Below are 19510 nucleotides of genomic sequence, written 5' to 3'. Positions count from 1 at the left end.
GTACCTAATTATTTACACCATTACACAATAGCCTATCAACATTGTACACATGATCTGGATAGATAACAGTGTTATATAATTTAATATATTTCAAGTCAAATGAAATTTCTCCAAAAATCTCTTCAATTATTCTAACAACACCTTATAATGTATTTCACCAAGAGATTAGAGAGAAGAATTACTTTTCTTTAAAGTTTAACATGGACTTAAGCCTCTACGCCTTTGTCTTTGAAAGACTCCGAGAATTCATTTTAAATGATAAAGAATATAATAGTCATTTATTTCTGACATAAATTATGAATAAACTAAACAATTCTTTTTACATGTCTTTATGGAGCATTGAACCAAGTTTCTACTGAATGTTACTCCAGTGCTGTGTCTGCCAGAATTGTTTGCAGTGAATTCTAAATATTGTGATTGGTTGTGCGTTAGCAAACTAATTTCAACATCTTTGAGTTTTCCTTTGTATAATGTCATGACGGGTAGAGCACTTATCTTTCATTTCAGAAAATGCTGTCACAATATTTGCAAAATCTCCAAAATGCAAGTTGGAGGGGGCAAGGTGGGGGGGGGAGGTGGCATTAATTTCTCTCATAGCCAATACTGCCATCTTGAACATATGGAATACCAATAAATTGCAACTCTTCTTCCATTCGTAATATTATTTCTCTTGCCTTAATTCTCTGCCTCTCTCTTCTTACATTCTCTATATTCACATGCTGACTTGCAATTATTCATGAACCAATCTCACTAACATAGATTTTCTGTATACTAGGAAGCAGCACCCGAAACTATCTGCCTGAAGCTGGTAATAAGGCTTATTAATGTAGCAAAGCAGGCCAAATTAGTGCTTCAGAATGTCTGGCAGACTAGATTTGGTACCTGGCTTCCTACATTATGCATGACTGGCCTACAGTGTCAAGAAAATAAATTGACAGCTTCCCCAGCCCTGCCATCCCAGATCACCATCTCAGGTCAAATGTCTAGGATCATATCTGAACATTACCTGATTTGGATATGAAGGTAGAAATTTATGATTGAACAATAAAGCAATACCTGTTGATATAACTCTCTGCTCCGTGTCACAGACATTTCTTTCTCCTGCAGTGTATTTGTATACCGCATTAATATCTGATAATTCTCCTCTTTCAGCCGAATCATTTCATCATGGTGATGAGTCCAGTCCATCTTAATTCTTCTCAAGTTAGCCTCAGCTGCCTTCAAACCCTTGAGCTCAGTTTTCAATTGCTGGTTTTGGTCTTCTAAGCTTCGAACTTTCTCATGCAACCGATGTCTGTGGCATTTCTCTTCTCCTAGCCATTTCTGAGCCTTCATCACTTCATTCATTAGAAACTGAATTAAATCCAAATTTCCTTTCTCAACTGCAACAAAAGAACATAAGTGAGTCATTTTGATTGTACTTTCTTGAATGCTTACTGTCAGTATCCTCTGTATGAGAGCACGGGATACATTCTACTTTTGTCATTAACTGCAAAATATTGACAGATTAATGACCAGAATATCAATAGTGTGAATTGAAGAAACTGGCTCTCAAGTAAAACTGAGAGCAAAGGAATAAAATATTTGCAGAGCTGGAATCATTTGCTGATAATATTTTTAGGTTTCTGAATTGCAGTTTGAAATGTGGTTGATGATCATCTAAGAATCATGTTTTGCTGAATTGGCTTACATTTTATCATTTTCTGGATTAGTGGTGCTGGAAGAGCACAGCAGTTCAGGCAGCATCCAAGGAGCTTCAAAATCGACGTTTCGGGCAAAAGCCCTTCATCAGGAATAAAGCATTTGAGATGGTGTCTACAAAATACTATGGGAACTGTAAAATTGCATCACTTTGTGTTGCTTAAACACTTTTTAATATAATTCTTACAAATATAGAGACATGATGGCTAAGGACTAATTTTAAAATTGAAAGCTGATTTGTACTATCTCCATGACTCATTTAATGGCCACCCTATATATAGCCTTAGGAAAACAGCTATATTGATAAATGAATAGATTATTGCCATCACTATTGTACAGTGAATTTACATAATAAAATGTTACTAGATAAATTTTTCCATCCCATTCTTTGAGGTCAATACAATTGGCCAGATCCCTTATTATTTGCTCTGGTATATGCAAACGTAACTACATCACTTTCCAATATAATAATGAGATAACGCCCCTTCTCTTCTGCCCATCCAGAGCCATAAACACTCCTTCCAGGCGAAACTTGTGCTTCTTGCAATGTTGTATATTGTATTTGCTACTTATGATGCAGTCTCTTCTGCACTGCAGTTTGGGTCTCTGTTTTGCAGCACACCGCCATTCAGTTTTGCAAGTGGGTTGCCTATACTTTCATTTCCCTGCTTCATTCCTGCTCAGAAACTCTGTTCTCAGTTTCTGACATTGACTCGAGAAAGCTTAATGCAAGGTCAAGGAATAACATTTTTTTTAAGGTATTTTGTCGCCTTCTGAACTGAACACTGAGGTTGACAATTTCAAACAATAATCTCTGCCCTCACTTTTCCAGGCAGCGGCTGTTGGCTGCCATTTACCTCGTTTAGAACTATCTTTTGTTTCTTTACTTGTACCATCATTGTCATCTGTTTTGCCATTTAATTTTGTCTGCAAGCCCACTCCATTATAGGCTTTCCATCCTTTACCTTTCCCTGTCTCTTCATTTGCTTAGAACTGGCTACCTCCCTTCCTCCACCCTCCCCTCTCACCTATCACCTCCATCCCCACCCCCATTCACCTATTGTACTCTTTGCTACCTTCTCCCCAGCCGCACCCAACCCCCCACCCTTATTTATCTCTCCACCCTGGAGGCTCCCTGCCTCTATTCCTGATGAAGGACTTTTGCCCGAAACGTCGATTTTCCTGCTCCTCGATGCTGCCTGACCTGCTGTGTTTTTCCAGCAAAACTCTGATTTAAACTCTGGTTTCCAATATCTGCAGTCCACACTTTTGCCTACCTCTCTTACCAGTTTAGATGAAAGGATATTGACCTGAAATGTTAACTCTGTTTGTCTCTCCATCACAGATGCCTGATCTGCTTTGTATTTTTACTAACTTTAATTTTCACTTTAATGTAATTTTAATATTGCCTGTAGATCCCTACAGTTAATTCAATGAAACGTTACAAATATGTCAAAATGAGATATAAATATAAGCACACATTTGAAAAGGTGATTGTAAATGTGCTTTTGTGACAGAATAATTAATTAGAAGGAACCACGCAGTAAATTGGAGTATATTAATGTGCAGTGAAAAAAATAAGGGAAAACATACCTTTTAGTCTTGCAAATCCAAACTAATAGGATTTTCCAGTCAAAATTCAAGCTAACATTATGAAAATATAGTCTTTTGAGTAGCTGTTTAAAGATTTTATGTGCATCAAAATTAAGATGACTTATCCTCCTGTTTCTTGTCAACTTACTGCCATCCCTGAGCAATTATGATTAGAACTCTGGTATTACCTTTCCCCCCAAAGTCTACACGTGATTCCTAGTTTGCTGAGTTGTTGAGTTTAGCCAGGTGGCATTAAACATTATAATTGGTCTCATCAGAAGGAAAATCTGAATGGTGTTCCAACTCCTGATTGCTATTCAGTGGCTTCTGTTAAAAGAAAATGTGTATGTATTGTGGTTTAGCGTACAATTTGGCTCATTAATAAATGCCCAATACAGCCAAATTGTTTGGCAGCTCTCAGTCTAAGCTGACTAGTGAAGAACTGTTGCTTAGAACCTTACCTCAGAAGAGCAGGAAGAAAGGGAAGTCGATAAATATCCCAAGCTGAGTCTTTTTTTAAGTTGGGACAATTATTATAAGAAGTACAGAGAAATTGTTGCTGCAGTTTTATAAGTGACATGCTGAGCTGAACAATAACAGTGCACCCAGATATTCAGACTGCAAGATTAGCAGTTAGGGAAGACATTTGTAAATGATGCATTATCTGTGAAAAGAGATTCGAATTTTATGAAAAACATCCATGTATAGACATGTTTTCTAAAATGTCGAAGTAATACAAGGCACCTGCAGATGGCAGTAAGAGCTTGTGTAAGGTACCCTGTCAGTCATATCAGAGCAGACACTGTAATGGTATCACCCGCAAAACACAGAGAGCATAACCAATTGCCTATTAGTCAGCAAGAGGAGATCAGCCTAATCACGGGAAAGTAAAGCTTGATAATGATCATCCTCTACCTGCAAAATTTCTCAGGTGAACCATGGTTTGAATTTTTCATTGGAAATGGATCATTGAATTTTAGACTCTTCACCTCCCCCCTCCAAATAATTTTCTTACTTTATCTGCACATGACAACAAGAAATGATATTCAGCTAGGTCTATATCCATATTGCTATTAGAGGATTTGTACCTTTTCACATTATCTAATCATGCGATTGTGTTTTCTGAGTAAAGCATATAATTATGTTTGTAGATAGCGAGTTTTGAGAAGATTTGTAGCTCAGGTTGATGTAGGTTTGCTTACTGAGTTGGAAGGGTCATTTTCATACGTTTTGTCACCATACTAGGTAAAACCATCAGTGAGCCTCCGGATGAAGCACTGGTGGTATGCCCCACTTTGTATTTATGTGTTTAGGTTTCCTTGAATCAGTGATGTCATTTCTTGTTCTTTTTCTCAGGGGGTGGTAAATGGCATACAAGTCAGTGTGTTTGTGATAGAGTTCCAGTTAGAATGCCATGCTTCTAGGAATTCTCGTTCATGTCTCTGTTTGGCTTGCCCTAGGATGGAAGTGTTGTCCCAGTCAAAGTAGTGTCCTTCCTCATCTCTATCATGAGGAAGGACACTACTTTGACTGGGACAACACCCCTATCCTAGGGCAAGCCAAACAGAGACATGCACGAGAATTCCTAGAAGCATGGCATTCCAACCGGAATTCTATCAACAAACACATTGACTTGTATCCCATTTACCACCCCCTGAGAAAAAGAACATAAATTACATCACCAACCCAAGGAAAACTAAACACATAAATACAAAGTGGGGTATACCACCAGTGCTTCATCTGGAGGCTCACTGAAGATGTTACCTAGTATGGTGACAAAACGTCTGAAAGCAAACCTTCCAGCTCAGCGAGTAAACCATGTTTTTAGATATAAAACTAACAATAACTTAGGAAATTACCTTCCTGAGGGCAGAGCCTTGCAGCACCAGATCATTGGCACTCGGATTCACCTAGAGTCAGTCAATTTGCAAAATGCAGGCAAGTAAGTGAATGGAACAAATGTACAAAGGTACATGGTCTTTCCACATTAAAGAAAGATTGCCATTTAGATTGTGAAAAGCATTATCACTAGATGTCTCAAAACCTCTACAGCCAAATTCAGTCACCATTGTAATTTAGGAGGATTTTAGCCAATCTGTGCAAAACAAACTCCCACAAGTTGCATTATGAAATTGACTAGATCATTGAAAGACAAACATTGGACACGACACTGGGGATAACTCCCTTGCTTTTCCTCAAAATAGTGCCATGTGATTGTTTGACAGCTACTCAAGTAGGCAGATGTTTAATATCTCATGCAAAAATTGACACTTTCAGCAGTGCAGTGCTTTCTCTGCTCTATACTGAACTGTCAGCTTTGATTTTTGTGTTCAAAGCCTAAATGGGACTTGAACCAAGAACTTTGTTATTCAGAGGCAGGATGCTATCTGGCTGATATCAATAGTCTGATCAGAGAGAGAGGCATGAAAGCAGAGTGATTCTTAAGTTCCACATAAAATTGGGTCACAAAAATGTCATTGGCCACTTAAGAGAAGACTATTACACTCTCTCACAGTTAGTGCATGGCCTGAATGTAAGGGTGGCCATGGGATTAATTAACGCGAAAATGAGGAGTTTGTTCAAAAAAGATTAACCTTACCAAGTATGCTGCTGCAATCTTTGGTGGGTTCCTTCCCAGTTATTAATGTATAAATTTCAGGATTATAGAATCCTAAAGACTCCAGAAAGGCAAGACCCCCTTTCTTTCCCCGAGTTCTTAAAAGATCAAGCATGTGCCCTGAAGATTAAAAGTAGAACATTAATAATCTTGACTGTCTGTGCTAAGTAATTAATTTTCTAACTAGTGACTTGTTTAAGGATCAATATTTAATCATAAATAATCCTAATTATCATAAAAATCAAAATGATTGTACAATATAATTTCAAATTATTTGACTGCACCCATGTATGTCAATGATTTTTATCCTATTAATGAGCTGTGTTTGTTGATTTCAGACAGGCCTATGCCACAGGCGCAATAATTGATTTCAATGCTTTTGGTTTAGGAAGAGAAAATCAGTGTACCATTTCTGACTGGTTTCCAGGGAAACCTAATTGAACGTTCTCTAAATTTAGAACATGAAACCTAGAATGAGAAAAGATCATTCAGTCTTCCTATCATACATTCTGTTACGTTTTGGGACTGACAACCAAACTTCTGTGGAATGTGCAATAAAGCCACTGGATAACACGTCTCTAATTTCTAATCAGGACCAGAATGCACTGATGGAATAGGAGGATATTACAAATTGGACTTCGTCTACAACCATACAACAGGAGATCAGATTGGGGCATCGATAGGATAAATAGACAAGGTCTTTTCCCTGCATTGTTAGAGTCCAGAACTGGAGGGCATAGGTTTAGGGTGAGAGGGGAAAAATATAAAAGGGACCTAAGGGGCAACATTTTCACACAGAGGTTGATACATGTATGGAATGAGCTGCCTGAGGAAATGGTGGAGGCTGGTATAATTACAGCATTTAAAAGGCATCTGGATGGGTATATGATTAGGAAGGTTTAGAGAGAGATATAGGCCAAGTGCGGGCAAATAGGACTAGATTAGGTTAGGATATCTGGTTAGGTTGGATGAGTTGGACTGAAGGGTCTGTTTCTGTGCTGTATGTCTCTGTGGCTCTGGGTAGATACCAGTCTTTCACATTCATGGTCCATGTTTACATCCAGCTCAGACTCGGTATGAGCTGCAAGATTCCTTTGTGGAAGAAGATTTTGGCAGTCTTGACAGATCAGATGATCGTATGCAATATGGCAATGAATTGCCAGTTTCACTCAGAGAAACTGAAGAATGGCTGATGGAAAGGCATGTAATGATACCAAATCTAACTTAAAACTGTGTAACAAAATGAGAAGCATTCTGCTTCCTAAAAGTAACTCCACAGAGCCGGTCACCAAGTCACCCTTTACTTACATGTGGAAAGTCCTTAACACTGTTCCGGCTTCCTCAGAGCCATTGTCAGAGTTAACACTCTTGTTTAATTTTTTTTTACTCCTGTTCATTTTTTTTTATATTTAACCCCCACACTACCGCCTAACTGCAGTAGTGCTTATTTTTTCCCCAGCACCCATGGTGTGTGTGTGTGCAGGTGTGAGACACAGTGAAAGACACAAGGTGCACAAATCTTTATTCAATTTCCACCACCAGGAAGATAGGAAAACACCCGAGTGGCCAGTGACAAACACTGCCCTTCACATCAAAGGGCAGGGCTATGTGATCAAAACAGCGAAGGGGAGGGTAGGGACTAAATCAAAATAGAGTTGGAGGGGGAAATGATGCACTCCACTCCCCGCGGCGCCCACCTCTCCCTGAACAACTCCAGGGTGTTGGTGGACACCACGTGCTCCTTCTCCAAGGACACGTGGGCTCTAACGTAACCGCGGAAGAGGGGCAGGCAGTCGGCCCTAACGACCCCCTCCACGGCCCGCTGCCTGGACTTGTTGATGGCCAGTTTGGCCAGGCCCAGGAGCAGACCCACGAGGAGGTCTTCAGACCTGTCATCCCTCCTCCGTACCGGGTGCCTGAAGATCAGGAGCGTGGGACTGAAGTGCAACCAAAAGCAGAGGAGGAGGTTTTTAAGAAAATCAAAAAGGGAGTGCAAACGCCCACACCCAATATACACGTGGTCCATGGACTCCACAGCAGCACAGAACAATCAGTTGGGCTGGGAGTCCGTGAACCACCGCAATCTGCGTTTGCAGGGGACCGCTGCATGCAGCACCCTCCACCCCAGATCCCCGAGAGAAAGGGGAAGGACTCCTGCGTAGAGAGCCCTCCACTAGGGATCCCCACTGCCCGGTGGCAAATGGGCACGCCAAGGCGTGTCCGGACGATGGATGAGGGAGAAGAGGTGGACGGTGTGCTGCAGCAGTCTATACAGGGCCCACCTTTTTACCCCCTGGAAGGGAACAAAATTAAAATTCCGGAGGCGGCTCAGGTTGTAGGGCACAGGCTCCCGCGGGAAGTACGGGACCTTGGGGCCAATGTGAAATTCCGTCCGGGCTGGGGTAACATTCTTGTTTAAATCCGTCAGTCAGGGTTCCCTGATTGGAACAGACTAACAGCCCGAGTTAGAGAACTCATACATTCTATGAGGTCCAATCAGTTGATCTCTTTACAATCTCTACACATCCAAGCAAACATAGCTAACTTATTTTATAAAACTACACAGCAGAATTATGTTCAGAAATACTCACCAGTTCTCATATACCGGTGGTTAAGGTGAGGAGCAAAAAGAATTTCTTCCTCATCCGTCTCCCCAATTACACGGCACTGGCGCAAGAAGGGTGTGATGTGACAGGGACGGATCTTGCTCGTGATTATGTGGCGCTGGCTTTCAATCAGGTCCCATATTGATTCTTCATCTAGATCCTTTATTTCCTTGTCATCTGAGACAGCTATATCCATGATGAGTCAAGGCTTGAAAAGGAACAGCTGGAGATTGTAAAAACACATGCACAATCATTCCATATTACATCTGACATATGAAGCATAGGTTTCACTGAAAACTCATTACAATGAGGTAAAGCTATGATAGCTACTTTCAATATTGGAAGTATCACACTATCTGACACACAATAGCTGCTATTTTACAGTGGTTAGCATTGCTACCTCATAGTGCTAGGGATCCAGGTTCAATTCCAGCGTTGGGTGACTGCGTGGAGTTTGCACATTCTCCACATGATTGTATGGGTTTCCTCTGGGTGCTTCAGTTTCCTCCCACAGTCCAAAGATATGCAGGCTAGGTGGATTAGCCATGCTATATTGCCCGTGGTGTTCATGGAAGTGCAGGCTAGGAGGATTAGCCAGAGGAAATGTGGGGTTATGGGGATGGGGTGGGTCTTAGTTTGATGCTGTTGGGAGAGTCGGTGCAGACTTGGGCTGAATAGCCGCTATCTGCAATATATGATTTTATTTTATTCTATTAAATTCCTGAAAATGCTTTGTGAATATGATTCAGCTGTAATATTTTTCCCTCAGTAACTGGAATTTCTAATATCCAAAATAACGATGTAAATAAAACAAACTTTTGCAATGTTACCTAATTTATAATAATAGATCATTGTCTTCTAATATCTTTGTTAAAATTTTTTATTTGAAACATTCATCCTTATCCAAAAGATTTACCCTAAAAATAGGGGTGAACCAATCATTGCATATCCTGATCAATTCATGCACATGAATGTTGAATTGAAAAGTGTTGAACTGGAAAAGCACAGCAGGAGAGGCAGCATCCGAGGAGCAGGACAGTTGATGTTTTGGGCATAAGGAATGAGACCTATGCACAAAACGTCAACTCTCCTGTTTCTTGGATGCTGCCTGACCTGCTGCGCTTTCCCAGCCCCACACGTTTTGACTCTGACTCTCTAGCATCTGCAGTCCTAATTTTCTCCATGAATGTTGAAGCCTGATTTTAGGCTTTGGGCCTCATTTCCAACAGGTAGAGAGCGATGGATATCAATAGGTGCTTGTGAGGCAGAATTAAGAACTGGGACATGCCTCATGTTGCCAGAGCACACAGGTAGTTAGAAGACTGGAGTCAACTGGGGAAGGGCTCATCGGGTAGGAAAGTAGCAGACGACAGTGGAGTTGCACTGTGATGATGCTGTGTATGGTGGTGACTGGTGCCTCCCAGAAAATGCAATCTTTGAATGTGGCACAATGAGGGAGACTTGTTTCAGGTAAATATACTTTAAGCAAATCAGGTCTTTAAGGATTGGGGCTTTTTTTACATCAGTTGAGTTAATGAACTGGATGCATCACTTCCTCAGAGACTGTAAACATAAGGCCTCAATAAATGTGAGTTTATCTTGTACACAGGAATCCTAAAGGAATCATGCTAGTCCCATTTCCCCACTACCTTCCATATCTGCCTGCAAAGAAGCAGTTATCAGATAATCATTGTCTGCAAGGAGATTAGGAAAGGGAATAGCGTCTCTTCTGGCAATACTAAGTATTCTATATATTATTTTTCATAGACCCACTTCATTTCACACTTTCAACGCAATATGTTGACCCACTCAAAATTTCAAAAGCACTAAATCAAAGTTGAAGTAGCAGGAAGCATATGGGACAGAAACAGGGAAAGCATCCAGAAATCTGCTGATGATAAATGACTAAAACACGATGAAAGCAACTGATATTCACTCCTGTCTTGGTAATTCCAGGTTCTAGGATTTGCATTATATATTCCATGAAATACAACCCCTTCAAAATATTGAAATCCCTATGTGTGTATTTCCAGATTCCAGGCTGTTTTTCAGCACTGCTCAATGTTAAAACTATGTCTCCACTGCTGATAAATCAGTTTCTCAGTAAATTTGACTTAACATGACAACTCATTATTAATGTGCTAATTCATCGTGACAATTCTATCTGACATTGACTAATTATACGTATATACGCATGATAATATGAAAAGCTGTCAGCATGTCTGAATAACAAAAAATATTTCCGTGTAGGAGTTTCTGACTAATTCTGTACATACTCTGCTCATCAGTTTGCTGTGATTTCTTATTAGTCACCAGTCGGATAAGCACCAGGACACTTACTTTACATCATGAGCTGGGTGGGTACATGAGTCGAAGACAATGGGAGAATGTAGTTCACTTGACAATCCATTAACTGCACAATGGATACACTATAGAACCGTCTAAATACTTACCTAGATGATTAACTGTCTGATTGGAAAAAATGTACAATCTTGGCTTAGTCTACAAATATGTGAGGCATGTTGAAATATGCTGAAATTTGTAATTTTGTCGATGTCACCAGTTATTTCATGAGGACCAACTTGGCTTTTCTCTCTACACCTCTTTACTTCGCAACAAGTATCAATTCCCAACATCTCTTCAATGATGTTCCCTCTTGAAGAGCAATGTGAGATTGTATGTAAGTGTGCATGACTATTCCTGGTATGTAGCTACATTGGGACCCAAGGTGGACAAGCAGGAGGCTGGAAGAACACAGCAAGCCAGGCAGCATCAGGAGGTGAAGAAGTCAATATTTAGGCCCTGAAGAAGGGTTACACCTGAAACGTTGACTTCTCCACCTGGCTGCCTGGCTCGCTGTGTTCTTCCAGCCTCCTGCTTGTCTACCTTGGATTCCAGCATCTGCAGTATTTTTGTCTCTACATTTGGGACCCATGCAACATAACTTCAGGCAGAGGCTGCTGCCTTAGGTTCCACAGGATGTATTAGGAGATTACAGGTTTGTAGTATAGAGAGTAGTAAGGGCATGGGATGCCCTACCTGCAACAGTAGTGGACTTGCTATCATTAAGAGCATTTAAATGGTCCTTGGATTAACATATGGATAATAATAGAATAGTGTAGGTCAGATGGGATTTAGATTGGTCTCACAGGTGGACACATCATCGAGGGCTGAAGAGCCAGTACTGCGCTGTAATGTTCTATGTTCTATGTTCTATGTTGTACTGACATGGTGTTGCAGCAATATGTAGAGTATGTGCTTTCCAGGAAATCACAGATGTCAAAATAGTCATTTTGCATTATTATGCATGGAAAATCACAGACTGGACACCAGGAATTCCAGCAATATGTTCACCATAACAACTGCTGTCTAAATGGGTGTGTCATGCATATTAGGTATTACCTCAATAACAAGGACATTGATTGAAATAATGTTGCTTAGATACAGTGCATTGTAATTCCAATGAGGTGTAACACAGAGTGATAACATATGTTAATTACAGTAAAAGAAAGCCTGTCGTGACCATGTAGTCCAATGAGCAGACAGGGTATGAGCTAAGATAAAACAAGCACTGTTTTCGATTAGTTTCGATAGCAGGCTTTGAAATAATTGAGTTTAGAGGCAACAAAAGCACAGATATGGTTTTAATAGCTGAGCAGTATACCAACATGGTGAGGTGATGGAGGTGAGGATAAATATTTCAATGATGGAGAGGTTATGGGGTCAGGAATCCTATCCAGTATGACAAACGGATTGTGAACTAGGGTAAGGAAAGATAATTTGTGGTAGAGCCAAAGACCTTCAGTCTTTCAGACCGACTGAAGTACAGTGTATCTCATCAGGACTGGAGGAGAAAGTGAGGTCTGCAGACGCTGGAGATCAAAGCTGAAACTTTATTGCTGGAACAGCACAGCAGGTCAGGCAGCATCTAGGGAACAGAAGATTCGACGTTTCGGGCACATGCCCTTCTTCAGGAATGCCCTTCCTGAAGAAGGGCATGTGCCCGAAACGTCGAATCTTCTGTTCCCTAGATGCTGCCTGACCTGCTGTGCTGTTCCAGCAATAAAGTTTCAGCTCATCAGGACTGGGTATTAGGTAAGCAGCCTGACAACACAAAGGCAATGGAGGGGGCCTGAGGGAAGTAGTGGTAAAACTGAGCACTGTCATTGCATATATGGACCAAAATATCATGTCTTTGGATAATGTCAATGAGAAATACGAGAGAGCCAAGGATAGATCCTTGAGATCTTCAGAGGTAACACAGTATTGTGGAAAATGGAAGGAAGCTATTACTTGAGATTTTCTAGCTATGCTGTACAGATAGGAATGAAACAGATCAAGGAGAGACTCAGTAAGCTGGACAATGGAGGAAAATTGCTGGAGAAGGATGGTGTGACCAACTGTGTCATATACTGGAAAGAAGTAGAGAAGATTGATTAGTGAACGAGCAGTACTATCAAAGTCACAACAGATGTAAATATGACTTTGTAAAGGATAGGTTCAGTGTTGAGGCAGTGTTGAATATCTGATTGAAGAGATTGCAGCAGAGAATCATAAAATCCCCACAGTGTGGAAGCACGCCATTCAGCTCATTGATTCCTGAAGAAGGGCTTATGCCCGAAACGTCGATCCTCCTGTTCCTTGGATGCTGCTTGACCTGCTGCGCTTTTCCAGCAACACATTTTCAGCTCATTGAGTCTACGCTGACCCTCAGAAGAGCATCCCATCCAGACACAACCCCCTACTCTATCCCTGTAACCATGCATTTCCAATGGCTAATCCATGTAGTCTGCACATCCCTGGACACTATGGGCAATTTAGCATGATCAATCCACTTAATCTGCACATCCTTGGACTGTGGAAGGAAACCAGAGCACCTGGAGAAAACCCAGGCAGACAAAGGGAGAATGTTCAAATTCCATACAGACAGTCGCCTGAGAGTGAAAACGAACCCGGGTCCCTGGTGCTGTGAGGCAGCAGTGCTAGCTATTGAGTCACATGTGGCAAAGACAGGCACTGACTTGGGTGATGATGACATGCGCAAAGATTTTGAAAAGGAAAGAAAATTTGGAGGTGGAATGTTGATGCCAAAAACAGAAAAATTAATGCCATGTTTTTTGAAAAGGTACTTGTGATGGTCGAGGAAGAAAGACAAGATCTGAGGGGAAGGGGAATCTTTAGAATATCAGCTGATACAGGGACCAGGAAAAGAAATAGGGTTCTTAGCTGCTCAGTACAAATAGGTCAAGAAAGCACGGCATGGACATATGACTAGGATAAGTTTGGAAAGGACACAAGCATTGTAAAGAGGCAACTGAAGAGCTAGTCCAAGAGTTATTGTGGCAGGGGCTGCTCAGTCTCAATCTCAATTTACACTAATCCCATGAACTCTTGACATTGTTTTTTTGTGGAAATGGTTTCAAGGAGATAGTTGGTCAGAGAAAGAAAAGTTAGGCTAGTTTCACACTTCAGAACAATCTATTGCACAGTCTTGTCAGAGGGGAGTAGTTTTGGAGTGAGATAATAAGGAAAGACAGAAACCTATGGACTCAGGGGATGGGGCAAAATATGTTATGATGATGGTGAAAATCTTCAAGAATGAGAAGGTGCTAGGTATAACAATTAAAGAAGTAAGGGAATGCTGATCTCACAATGAGAAACTCACAGTGGGTACTTGGGTGATCAGTAGAAAATGAGTAACTTAAAGGAGATGTGAGAAGAATGAAATGTGAGGGAAGTGCTCAAAGGCAAAGAAGCAACTAGAGTAGTAAAGGGATCGTAGAAGAATGCTTTTCAGAGGGTCGATGTGGACTCGATGGGCTGAATGGCCTGCTTCCATGATTCTATGAATGGTGGCAATTTAGGATAAGCATATCTGGAGTTGCAGTGCAAGATGTGAGCAAAGTACCAGACAGGAGAGAAATAAAATAATGTGTGACTGGGCAATGGGAGAAGGAGATGGGACTGAAAGTCTTGACAAGAAAAGGAAAGTAAAAGACAAAATGCCGGTGTAATAGGCTCTCAGGTTTGGAGTGCAAGAGCTACCTCTGAAAGTAGGAATCATTTCAGGAGGTAGATCACAGAGAAACCTCAATCAAAATCACAACTGGTAAATTTAAATAGCTGCCATGCTAATAGTCTTCACATTACTGTCTTTATCTGAATCTTATCTGATATCCATGAATACATTTGGTATGTTCTGTATTGGTTAGTCATTAAGATGTGAATACTTGCTAAAAATGCCTTTGAGCTTCTGATTGGCTGCTTAGTCTACTTGATGACATCATGTTGCTGAATACTTGGAGATCCCCTTGAATATGGCACCAGATTCAAAGGGACGTCAGGAAAGGGGAAATCCATAGCACATCCAGTTGTGAGCAATTACTTCATCACTGACAGGAAGTCCAGATAACTGTATCAGGGACATGGTAGAGACGGCTTTTAAAGACATCAATGCATGCTAGATTTACTTTACTTAGACATCAAGGGTCTTTATTCACAGAATAGTGATTATTGAAAAATCAACTTTGTCAATATAACAGAACATTAGAAAGAATCAGCTCAGGCTACAGAAGCTACTCCTGATAACTTAAAGTCATAACTTAATATTGGAAGATGTAGGAGCAAATGTAGGCCATTCTGCCAATCAAGTCTGCTCCACCATTCAATAACATTTTGGCTAATCTGATTATTCTCAACTCCACCTTCCTATCTTTTCTCTATAGCCATAGATTCGCTCACTGATTAAACATCTATCTATCTCAGCCTTGATAATAAATATCAACCATTCTCGGCAGTCTTTTGCAGTAAAGAATTCCAAAGATTTATTACCCTTTGAGAGAAGAAAGTCTTCCTCATCTCTATCTTAAATATGCACCCTTATTCTGAGATTATGTCGTCTGGGGTCTTTTCCCCAGAGTCTTTTCCCCAGGGTTGGGGTGTTCAAAACTAGAGGGCATAGGTTTAAGGTGAGATCAGAAAGATTTAAAAGGGGCAACATTTTCACCCAGAAGGTGGAGCATGAATGGAATGAGCTGCCAGAGGAGTTGGTGGAGGCTGGTACAATTACGACATTTAAAAGGCATATGGATAGGGATGTGAATAGGAAGATTTTACAGGGATATGGGCCACATGCTTGCAAATGGGACTAGATTTATCTAGGGTATCTGGTCGGCGTGGATGAGTTAGACCAAAGGGTCTGTTTCCATGCTGTACATTTCTACAACTTTATGAATCTATGGTCTTAGATTCTCCCACAAGGAGAAACAACCTCTTTACATCTACAAAGTCAAGCCCCCACCTCCCCCCCCCCCCCACCCAAGAATCTTCAATGGTTCAGTTCTTCAAATAAGTCAATTCTTGTTGAGAAAAAAAAGTGGATTATCTAATCATTTAAAGTAAGCAATGTAATTAACATGCAAAATGGGAACTTGGTGAGTGCCAAATTGACTTATCAGGTAATTTGAATGAAGCAATTTGTAATTACACAAGCAAAAATTCTATTAATTTGGGAAATCTGGATTAAGAACTGAAAATGTTAGAAATTTCAGCAATCCTGACAGCAACTGTGGAGACAGTGGCAGAGTTAGTGTTTCATTATCATTTTGATTACCTTTAGAATTTCTGATTAAATATCTATGTCCTGAAGCATCAACTGTTTGTCTCTCTACATATGCTCTCACAATTTATAAGAACCCCAATATTTTCTGTTTTTAGTTCTAACAGGTGATTGTTAATACTTCTACAATTAAATTGGAACCTTGAGTAGAATAACATCTAAAACAATACCTGTTCTCTTTGTGCTGTTGTAATGTTACAAATGCAATGTTCTTTCCATAGCTACAAATCAATGCTTGACAGATGACATTTTTTTCATGGGGAGTAGAGGTAAGTCTGCTCTCACAAAAGCATTGAAGGGTGCTTTTATAATAATTTCTCAACAACATTTTGTTTTGCTAACATGACTCTTTGGCTTAACTAATCAATAGGTAATAAATATAGCATATCCAATACTTTGTTATCTGTATAAATTATTACATCATTTTTCCTGTAGTGGAAATGATCATTCTAGTGAAAGCTCGCAAAAAAAAAGAAAATCTGATTATTGCAATGATGTTGGACCTTCAGAGGTCATGTTGTTCAAGTTGTTTTAGTTCAAATAAAGGAAGGACAAGTAAGTGTTGGAGATTTGCTCAGGCTATAAGTGATCTATTTGAAGGCAGTGGACACAGTAGGAAAGCAATGCAATCAGACTGTTAATTTAAACTGATTAAATTAAGTATTTCTAAAGTTCTGATACATAAATTTACTTCTTTCTTCTTATATTTTCAAAACTGAACCTTTGGGATTTCTAATGGAATTTAACTTGAGTCATTCGTTGTCTCCTGCAAGGGTAAGGGGGCAGCAGCAGACTGATCAATTGCATCGACTTAGTCCAGTAGCCAAGTTATAAATTATTTCACATAAATGATTTATTTTCATTTTGTTGCTTTTGACTTCAACACTAAGACAATTAGTCACCATTCGCTAGTGGCACTGCACACATTTCTACTTGTGATTTTATTAAATATGATCATTGTTTCAGCTATCCTAAATATAGTGTGTATTACCATAAACTAAGGCAATGTAGCCTCATGATCTTGCTGCGAGGGGCTGCAAGTTTACAGAATATGATAAATAGAAACCACAAACTAGCAGCTGAATAGTACAATTTCTTTGTGGGGAATATCGTATCTGGTCTGCCTTGTCTCAGCCCCAGAAATAATTTATTTTCACTTGACATCAACATGTTATTCTGAGTAGTAATGGGAGTATGCAATCTATAAAGTGCAATCTATTATTGTTTAATAAATTCAAACAAACCTCAGTGTATGACATCTGATATATATTACATAGATACTTGCGCGAAACTTATGCAATATTAGCACTTTGAATTTGTTATCAGTGCTTTTACCACAAACACGTGTTAAGGCTGAACTAACTTTCCAATTTATTCGACTGCATCCACCACGAACAACTGACAACTCTAATAATGTTGTCTATATTTCGTCTGATTGACACATACAAACCTGCACTCTGAACTTTATACATATAACATTCTAAACTAGTTTTTAGGCATTTCATAGTATCACCTACATTCCTCAGTTGGGAGTGTAAGTGAACATCTCCTTGACATTCTGTCAATGCACCTGCAGAACTGGAAGCAGACAACAGGGATTAACTTGGATAAGGAATATTCCTTCTGTTTTTCCTTCAAGGAGTGGCAAACTTCCACTCCACACCAAACCATGGTGACTCAGTTGAGGTTAGGAAATCATTTTCACGCAAACCATAGGTATAAACCCAAATCTGCCACTTACCATTGAAGTTATTATTTTAATCCTCAAATAATTCAACAAAGTAACGCATTTGCTTATCTAAATTTTTTTAAACAGGAGCAGCAGTTGATTTCAAACATAGATAGGTAATGGTAAGTAAATGAGTATCAATTACAGTGTTTAAGTGTCAGGCAGGCAAAGAATAGCAGAGCCTGCTTTATAAACCTCAATTTCTAGCTCCTTTCAATTCCAAAAAAGTCATGTTCGACTTAAACTCTATCCAAAATACTGCCAGACCTGCCAAATCATTCTAACTCTTTCCATCTTTGTGTTAAATTTCCAGCATTCCACAGTGTTTTGCTTTTATTATAAATCTTCAGAATCACTGCTTACTAAGTAAACTGCTAACATCAAACATCGCACAAAGCAATCCACTTACAGCAAAAGGGCATCACACGCAGTATCTGAAAATATCTGGCAAGCTGCTCTCCTACAGAATGAACAATTCTTCCTACTTCGCTAAGAGAAAAAGTGCAATCACAGGACAGAGCAATAGAGCTGGAGAGAGAGAGAGAAGGAAACAAGGAAGTAAATGTCTTCAGGAAATGCATGAAAATAAGTGATCTACTTTAGATTAACTCTTCAAGAATCTGCATTATAAAAAGACTTAGTAAATACCTTTTCCATTTTGCTTTTCAAAGCTGGTATTAGATTCTACTGAGTATTGTGGAAAAATACAGGTCGTACTGTTATAACATCCATTTTGTTAACTCAATTCGCTGTAACAATTGACGGATTCGAGACGCTGTTCCTACTGCGCGAAGATTTAAAACAAGTGTTGGCTGTAACGCGATTACATCACCAACACTTTAAGTAATGTTTCTAAAGTGTGATTTTTCTCTAACTTGGGATTGCACAGGAACGCAACTATCGTGTTATAGAAGGACTAACTGTACTCTGTATTTCTGTAATGTGAACGAAGTATGAATTATTAAGATCGAGAAATGGTACATTATGAATGATACAATTTTAGTGTGACCAAAATCATGCGTTATTTTCCCTTGGCGTTTCCATAGATTGTTAAGCAGATGGTCAGGATGAAATAGAGGATTGGTCTGTTCTGAAGAAGGATCACCGGACCAGAAACATTAACTCTGATTTCTCTGCACAGACGCTGCCAGACCTGCTGAACTTTTCCAGCAATTCCTGTTTTTGTTGTGTGAGGATGAAATCGAAACTCATAACTCCTAATTTTAACTTGAAATAAGTGACAAATGTGGGAATGTCAGCCTCACCTCAATTTGCCATCATGAAATGCAGGTAAATTTAACTCCTGGGAATTGTTTAAATATGCTGAGTCTTATTCCAACCTGATGTTAATAACATGGCCAACAATCAAACACCTCCAAAGTTAATCTCATAAAACAGGGTCAAAAAGAGAATTCTAAAACAAGGCAATGGATATGAGTTAGTACCACAAAGACTCTGCATTTCACAGCTCCTGATAGAACAAATTGAACATGGCAGGATTTTGCAGCTAAGACTCACACAAATTGTCTGTACTAATGGAAATGTATCAGAGTGGTGAAAGGGGATGGAAATTGTGGGGAGAATGAGGTAGGAAAAATTTGGGCAACCCAGGCATAAGTGGCCCACAATTTCCTTCAAGGGCTAGA

General features: G+C 39.8%; 2 protein-coding genes across 6 annotated transcripts in view; one reads left to right on the top strand and one right to left on the bottom strand.

Annotated features, from left to right (window-relative positions):
- LOC122562182 (caspase recruitment domain-containing protein 14) overlaps positions 1–18651 on the bottom strand; it is a 68558-nt gene extending 49907 nt beyond the window's left edge. The window contains exons 1-5 of one of the 5 annotated variants that reach the window (XM_088000623.1): positions 18513–18545; positions 14748–14929; positions 8503–8740; positions 5894–6031; positions 1057–1382 (exon numbers count right to left, since the gene is read on the bottom strand). In XM_088000623.1, coding sequence (XP_087856749.1) covers positions 1057–1382; positions 5894–6031; positions 8503–8713 — 675 coding nt within the window. In that variant the 5' untranslated portion in view covers positions 8714–8740; positions 14748–14929; positions 18513–18545. Of the gene's footprint in view, positions 1–1056; positions 1383–5893; positions 6032–8502; positions 8741–14747; positions 14930–18273; positions 18395–18512 lie in introns of those variants that run through there. The other 4 variants (XM_088000624.1, XM_043714811.2, XM_043714809.2 and 1 more) reach the window with 4 other exon arrangements.
- LOC122562183 (anaphase-promoting complex subunit 11) overlaps positions 1–19510 on the top strand; it is a 141017-nt gene that overhangs the window by 62755 nt on the left and 58752 nt on the right. The gene's annotated exons all lie outside the window — the stretch shown is intronic.

The sequence above is a fragment of the Chiloscyllium plagiosum genome, unplaced genomic scaffold, assembly GCF_037043375.1.
Source record: "Chiloscyllium plagiosum isolate Xiang-an unplaced genomic scaffold, Cpla_swu_hap1 HiC_scaffold_25, whole genome shotgun sequence".
NCBI lineage: Eukaryota > Metazoa > Chordata > Chondrichthyes > Orectolobiformes > Hemiscylliidae > Chiloscyllium > Chiloscyllium plagiosum.
The sequence above is the reverse complement of the archived record's forward strand: the minus strand, read 5'-3'. Positions and strand labels throughout refer to the sequence as shown.